The sequence below is a fragment of the Eptatretus burgeri genome, unplaced genomic scaffold (genome assembly GCF_056783735.1).
Source record: "Eptatretus burgeri isolate ZD-2024b unplaced genomic scaffold, Ebu_testis_v1 Ebu_testis_scaffold_1460, whole genome shotgun sequence".
NCBI lineage: Eukaryota > Metazoa > Chordata > Myxini > Myxiniformes > Myxinidae > Eptatretus > Eptatretus burgeri.
This window is the reverse complement of record NW_028223409.1, coordinates 1-7,500: the sequence shown is the minus strand read 5'-3', so window position 1 is coordinate 7,500 and position 7,500 is coordinate 1. Positions and strand designations below refer to the sequence as shown.

The 7,500-nt window shown below is 41.6% G+C and overlaps 1 protein-coding gene across 2 annotated transcripts; it reads left to right on the top strand.

The window, feature by feature from the left end:
* Positions 1-3,396: 3,396 nt before the first annotated feature.
* LOC147006867 (uncharacterized) lies at positions 3,397-7,494 on the top strand. Of its 2 annotated transcripts, none has more exons than XM_085867763.1 (4): positions 3,397-3,686; positions 4,980-5,082; positions 5,447-5,504; positions 5,633-7,494. In XM_085867763.1, exons 1-4 carry the CDS (start codon positions 3,595-3,597, stop codon positions 5,644-5,646), a joined length of 267 nt encoding a protein of 88 aa, XP_085723889.1. In that variant the 5' UTR covers positions 3,397-3,594; the 3' UTR covers positions 5,647-7,494. The 2 variants fall into 2 exon arrangements, with proteins under 2 accessions (XP_085723889.1, XP_085723887.1); XM_085867761.1 differs by having other exon boundaries at positions 5,572-7,494.
* The last annotated feature ends 6 nt before the right edge of the window (positions 7,495-7,500 follow it).

Here is a 7,500-nt window from a genome sequence, read left to right as displayed (position 1 = left end):
TTTGTATACCTTGGTCGAGGCTCGTATGAGAGCTAACACACAACTCACAGCAATGAGGCATGAGACAAGAGGGGCGGGAGTGGAAGGGACAAAACAGTGGGGAACAGACACATCAGGTGAACTGTGGAAGGGAGAGGGATGGGGATGGGACGGGGAACATGGCGAAGAGAAGATGGACATTTCAGGGACTTTCAGGAAGGAAAGCAGGAGAAATGAAGGAAGTGGGCTTGGGTGGATTATCGGGGGTAGAAAAGATCGAGGATTTGGATGGGGGAAGATAAGAGGTGGTGGTGAACAGCTGTTTTGAAAGCTTGGAGGGAAGAATGGGAAAGAATAGAGTGAGGAAGTTTATTCCAAAGGCGGGAAAAAAGAGGAATGAAAGAGTGAAGATGAGCAGTGATTCGTGATTTTGGTAGTTTTACCAGAAGGGGGTTGTTGGCGGACCTTGAGCGCCCTGTGGAAATGTGGTGGGGACAAATCGCAGAGAGAGCGGGGGGGCTGGCTGGAGAGGAGTCGGTAGAAGACAGAAAGACCACCGACCAACCTGCGGTGATTGAGTGAGAGGCCCAAAGACTCAGCTTCATTGCGGGAGATGCCGATGATCTTAAATGCCCTGGTTTCGACAGCGTGAAGCCGAAAAAGGTGGGAGGCAGGAGCACCAGCCCAGTGGGGAGAGCAGTACTCCATCAGGCTACGGACAAAAGCTTTGTAAGTGCTCAGGAGCTCAAGAGGGCCGAGGAAGGACTTAGCACGACGGAGGATTCCCAGTCGGCGACTGGCTTTTGAGGCGAGGTTGGAAATGTGACTTTCCCAGGAAAGGTCATGGCAGATAGTGAGACCTAGAAGCTTGAAAGAAAAGACTTCTTCCAGAGGATTGTTGAGAAAGTGGATGGGGGGGGTTTTGTAAACGGTCCTTTCGAAGAGACATAGTGAGAGTGTGAGATTTGTCTGGATTGAAAGACATGTTCCACGTGTTGGACCAGTTTGTGATTTTATCCAGATCTGCAGTGAGCGAAGAAGTTACTGCTTGCCGGTCTGAGGGATGACAGATGGTACGGCAGAGGGTGGAGTCGTCGGCAAAGAGAAATAGAGGATTTTCCAGAGAGTCCGAGAGATCATTGATGAAAACCAGAAAAAGAACAGGGCCCAGAATGCTACCTTGAGGAACTCCAGCCTGCACAGGAAGAGGGGATGAAAGAACTCCATTTAGGGCCACACGTTGACTGCGACAGGAGAGGAAGTCTGCGAGCCATGAGTGGAGATGGCCTTGAATACCATGGGAAGAGAGTTTGGTGAGTAGGGCAGGGTGCCAGACTGTGTCAAAAGCACGTGATATGTCCAGGGATACGGCTCGGATTTCCTGACTGGCATTGAGGACCTCCATCCATTGATGGGAGAGCAGAAGCAGCATATCCAGGGTAGAGTGACCTGGTCTGAAACCAAATTGATGATTGGAAATCAAGCCATTGGAGAAGAGGAAGGATTTCATATCTGAGGCGATGATGGATTCCATCACCTTGCTGATGATTGGGAGAAGGCTGATTGGTCTGTAGTTACAGGGATCTGTTTTTGCACCTTTTTTATGCAGGGCAGTGATGTTAGCAGATTTCCAAGCAGATGGCAGATGACCTTGGGCAAATGAGAGGGTGAATAGAACAGAGAGAGGGTGAGCAAGAGCAGAAGAGCAGGCTTTGAGGACACGTGGGCTGATGCCGTCTGGACCGGTTGCAGAATCTGACTCGAGGTTTGAAAGCAAGCTCTCCACCTTGTCAGGAGAAAAGGATACAGAGTCCAGGGACAGTTGGGTGCGACTGGGTAAAGTGGGTAGAGATAGAGATGGGTTTAGGACACAAGATTTAGCTGCAAACACCGAGTTTAGACATTCAGCTTTATCACGTGTGGAATCAGCAGTGCGGCCATTTGAGGTAAGGGAGGGGATGGAGGGGGAACATACACCAGAAACAGATTTGATTAAACGTATTGGAGATTGAAGTATTGGTGTGGGGATGTTGGCAGGAATCTTAGGTAGCTTGAGCATGGATTGGTGATTGTATACCTTTGTGTGGAGTGGTTTGTTGGGGTCTCGTCAAGGGGCGTTTATTTTTTATTTTTTTTAACTCAGGAACCGTGTTTGGCCATGCCCCCTCTCCTGGAAAGACAAAAAAAAACATTTTGCATTTTTCTTTTTTTGGTCTGGTGTTGATATGGTGCAGGCATGATGGGCCAAGTCGCCTCCTCCTTCATCTGATTTCATTGTGTATTATGTGGAACTCCCTCAAACTTTGGGAACATGAACTCCACACACATGCAGGGCGAACTATATGGCTCTTGTCTTGAAATCTTCACATAATCCTTGCCCACAACTTCCATCACCTACACGCTATTGGAGGATCGACTCGAGCCAGTCTACTGAGGCAATGCTCCAGCTCCTGAGGCACATTTATAAACGTAACTGTAAGATTGGTTGCGAAAGAGTCACGTGGGTGTGACAAAATCATTTTGCATGTATGGACATGTGTGGATGTGGAGATATATCCAAGGACAGGGTGCATGGAAGTCCTTTACAAACACATGAGACTGACTGATATCTTTGCAATAACATGTGGCATTACCTTCTTATCTATACTAATAATGTGTGTGCGTGCGTGTGTGCGTGTGTGGTTTTTTTTAGCATGTCATTATGTGTCCTCCATAACTCCAAAGCCATGAAACTTCACAGCCTGAAACTTTGCATGCACACTTAGAAAACTCCAAGGAAGTGCAAGAGTGAAAGTTGGGTGCTTGGGTCGGCCACCTCGCTGTTTGGGGTCTTAATGGTTTCACTGGGCAACCTCGCTGGGGTCTGAAACAGCCTTGTTTTTTTGGTCTGCTCAACCTTAACCTGACTCGGAACAGGCCGCAACGATTTATTTACAATAAAGTTGTTGCTTTCACTTTCCTCACCCATATCGAATGCCTGTTCATCATATCTATGAATGGTTGTGTACATCGCTTTTGTAAGTCCTATAAGTTTTCAAATTAGGTGCTTGGCACGATTTCATGTATTACATGATACGATTTTCCACGATGATCTTTTCACAGACGAATTAAAGTACATCAACAAAATATTATTTCACTCTTTTGGATTGGGTGTTGTCCGGACTACATAAGTGTTGAAATCTGGAGTGAAATCTTATAGTTATACGACTCATTATTTCTTTAAATTAAGCAGATATACTTATTTACTTTAAGCAAGCAAGGCTGGCTATGTTCCCTCTTCCATACATACACAGCAGATTGAATATTTTTGTGATTGTTTTTTAAATCTCCTTGGTCAGGAAGTATGTCACCTGCTGTAACTGACTTTATAACTGCAGCCTTTTGTTCTGTTGTGTTCTCATGCATACCTTATTATTTTTTTTTCTTTCTTTCTTTCCTTCCAACAGTTCAATTGCAGTTGAGATGAGCTGTAACATTTGCTGCAACAAAGCATGTTCAGCTGAGAACTGAATGTAGTCACCTCACAGATCTGATCTCTTTGCCTTCATCACTTATTGCTGGAACAGCTCTTTCTCATTTGACTGTTTGCTGCCATTGACCTCCCACCTCTGAATCATGACGCGATGCAGAGAAACACACTCTTTGCTCCTTTTGCTGGTGGCATTGGCATCTTGCTCGAACCATGACCAACATTCTCCTGATGATGGGTGAGTTGATTGCAGGAAGATATATATATATATATATATATATATATATATATATATATATATATATATATATATATATATATATATATATATATATATATATATATATATATATATATATATACACACACACACACACACACACACACACACACACACGTAAAGGTGCCAGTCTTCAACGGGCATCACTGGCAACATATGGTAAAAGACAGAGAGCATGAATGTATTTTAAACAATATATTATATCATTTTTATCCATTGATTATCATTCAGGTTTTCCCCTTCGACTGTCCCGCAGTAGCTCCACTTCGATGACATTACCACGTAATTTAGTGACTACACATTCGTGAGTACCATTCGTGAGTTCCGGAGGATTCATAGAGCGCTTTAAAATTACAGGGCACCCTACTTTAAAATGATCCAAAAGGCCGGATCAGTTTCGTCTACATATTCATATCTTGTAGATTTTAGCTGGCCGGATCAGTTTCGTCTTCATATTCATATGTTGTAGAATTTAGCTGATTCTGAAACTGTTAACAGCATGTCAATTGGATGGTTCTGTGATTTTCTACGGTAGTAAACAGAAGTACGACTTAAGCCTGTTCGCCACTATGCGGAGACCCGAGGACCTAATATTTCACAACAAACTAAAAACTCACAAAATTTGAAGATATTTAAATAAACAATTTATTATAATATCAATTAAATATCATTTTTATCCATCGATAATATGAATTGTTCTGTACAGCTATAGTTGTTCTCCTGGGATCTGCGCATCCATCCACAATCTATGTTCCAATGAATTGCAGTAGGAATAATAAAAAGTCGGATGAACATGAACTGTTTAACTACCATAATCATCAAAACGAATTTTGAGGGGCCTCTTAAGGAAGACAATAATATCATTACTATATATGTCAAAGCTTGTTTCATTTCATGCAGTAACAAAAATCTGATTGTGGAACAAAAACAGGGGTGTGCTGAAATATTAATATATATATATATATATATATATATATATATATATATATATATATATATATATATATATATATATATATTCAAGCAATCGTCATGGATTTACAGAGGTTTTGTTGTCGTCATTTATGAAACTGATTGCTGTTAGTTGCTTTGGGTGTCTTTAATTCCACTGTTTTAAACTCGATATGCTGCAATTTCGGTCATGTTTACCAGTGTAAGATTTCACAGTTTAAAGGAATTTTTTTGTTTGTTTTAAATCACTAAGCAACTTGTATTTTTGTCCTCATGATTCTTGCCACAACCGGATATCAGGCATAATGAGCGGCTTGAAATGAAGTGTACCTCTCGTCGCCGTCCCGCTGTCGGACTTGGTTTTTCTCTGGATGTCCGCATGCCAAGTGTTAGACCGACAAAGGTCAGATACCTATTGTTTGATCCTTCTCTGTTAGCATATTGGGAGAAAAATATTATAAGAAGGTGCAGGTATTGAGTGAAGGATTCATTTCACCTGCATTTTTGACTTCTCATGTTCTCTTTCAGCCTGTGGCCACTGTCGGCTTATGTTAACTTCCCAGACTTTTCTTCCAATAATAAACTATGAGTAAAGATGCATTTCAAATGATGTACAGTACATTCTTGATTTGTTAAATATTAGCAAAGTTGCTTAAGGAACATTTGTGCAAAATTTTTTTTCTTCTGATCTGATTTATTTGATGTGATTTTTCAAATTCTATTTTGTCTATTTTATGAGAAAGCAGTGATTTGTGTGTGTTTTGCAGGCAGACGATTACCTTTGTACTGGGGTTCATATTCCAAGTCCTGAAGCTACATATATTGGTAAGCTTGCTCTGGGTTGAACTCTCTAACAAGTCTCCCTCCCCAGTCACAGTGATGCCTTGTCAAGTCTGTCTGAAATGTGTCCTTGTCCTCCATCTCCTCCCTCACCTCAAACGGCGTCACCGCAGACTGCCTGGGATAAAGACCAAATCAGAGCTTTTTGGTGAAGCACATCATCTCTATGTTTACAGAAAACAAAATGAAGCCTTCAAAGAAAAGAACACCTTCCCTACAATCAAACATGGAGAAGGTTCAGTGATGTTTTTTTGTTTTTTCTTGGGGGAGAGGGGTGCCTGTTCTGCCTCTGGCACTGGGTGCCTTGATTGTTTGCATGGCATCATGAAATCAGGAGATTACCAAGGCATTTTGGAGTACAATGTTCAACCCAGTATCAGAAAGCTGGGTCTCCATTGAAGGACATGGGTCTTGCAGGACAATGACCCCAAACACACTTCAAAAAGCACCCAGGAATGGTTCAAAACAAAATGCTGGACTGTTCTGAAGTGGCCAGCAATGAGTCCAGATCTAAATACCATTGAACACCTGTGGGAGATCTGAAAACAGCAGTTGGGAGAAGGCACCCTTCAAATTTGGGAGAACTGGAGCAGTTTGCCCAAGAATAGTGGGACAAACTGCCAGTAGAGAGGTGGAGGAAGCTCATTCATGGCTAAAGGAAGCACTTGACTGCAGTTATTTTGTCCAAAGGCTGTGCTACCAAATATTAAGTCTTGGGTGTCAATAATTTTGTCAATGCCATTTATTTTTATTTTCTGATTTAAAAGGATACATTAATTTCTGTCCCAAAAACAAAGGCTCTGTAATATTAACAGTGAAATATAGAATTGTGGAGACAAAATATTTTTGTCAATTTCAATTTATTTTTGGAGAAAATTGTGAGTTATTTGAAAAAAGTGCAAGGGTGCCAATATTTTTGGCTGTGACTGTATGGAACAAAGTTGGCCTCCAAAGCCAGATTCAGACCAGGCATCATCTGTCATGCCAAGTTATTCCTTAAAAAGTCAGAACTCTTCAGAACCAACATGGCCTTTGTTTATATTTCACTGGAAAATTCTTACTCACTGGATTTGTGCCTCAGCATCACATCTGTCTCTCCTGGATTCTGTGCAATCTCAAGGTCTCAACATTATTGGAGTCTCCTGTGACGAGGCCGAAGCACAAAGCCTGTTGCTCTGAAATCACAGACGTCGTTTGCCTCGTTATTTTATTTTATTTATTTATTTTCTGCTTCACAGATCTATTGCCCTGCTTTATTAGCCATATGACTTTCCCCAGCTCTGGCAGAACCCACATGTTCTTCCAGTAACCCCTACCTCTGAAATCCCAAGAACGAGGCTTTCCTCATCTCCACTGTCTTGTTCCTCTTTTCTTTCTTTTGTGGAATGGCCTTTTGTAACTGCCCTTTGTGGAACCATCCAAAGATGGTTCAATTGCACTCTTCCCACCATAGTTCAGGCAAGTAGTACACCATCATCTCATGTTTACCCCCATCGACCCATTGTTTTCTACCCACCTTTAATCCGACCTAACCCAACCCTCTTACTTGCAGGTTACAACATTTCCTTCTCTCTTGTTCTCTTCCTCTTCTCCTTTTTTTTCCTGTTTAATTCCTTTACTTGTATCCAACTGTGGCCCATTGCCCTATGGTCAGTACGTTTCCTTTTTTACTCCTTGTCACCTCAACCTCCAATGAGCCTATGTTTTTTTACACAAAAAAGGCAAGATATGATTTTATCCATAACACCACAAACTTGGACTTGATCAGGTCAATATTACCATGCTTTAGTCAGCCACTTGATTACTGCTGAGCTCCTTAGTGACAGATTACATGGAGTAACTCATTCAGACCGTTATGCAAAATCATTTTTCATTTCGATGGCTGTTTTTGATTTCTTTATTTGTTTTTGGTTCAACATTTATAGATTGTGTACTTTTTAAATGGTGGTAAAGACATTTTATTCAATTATTGCAAAGCTTT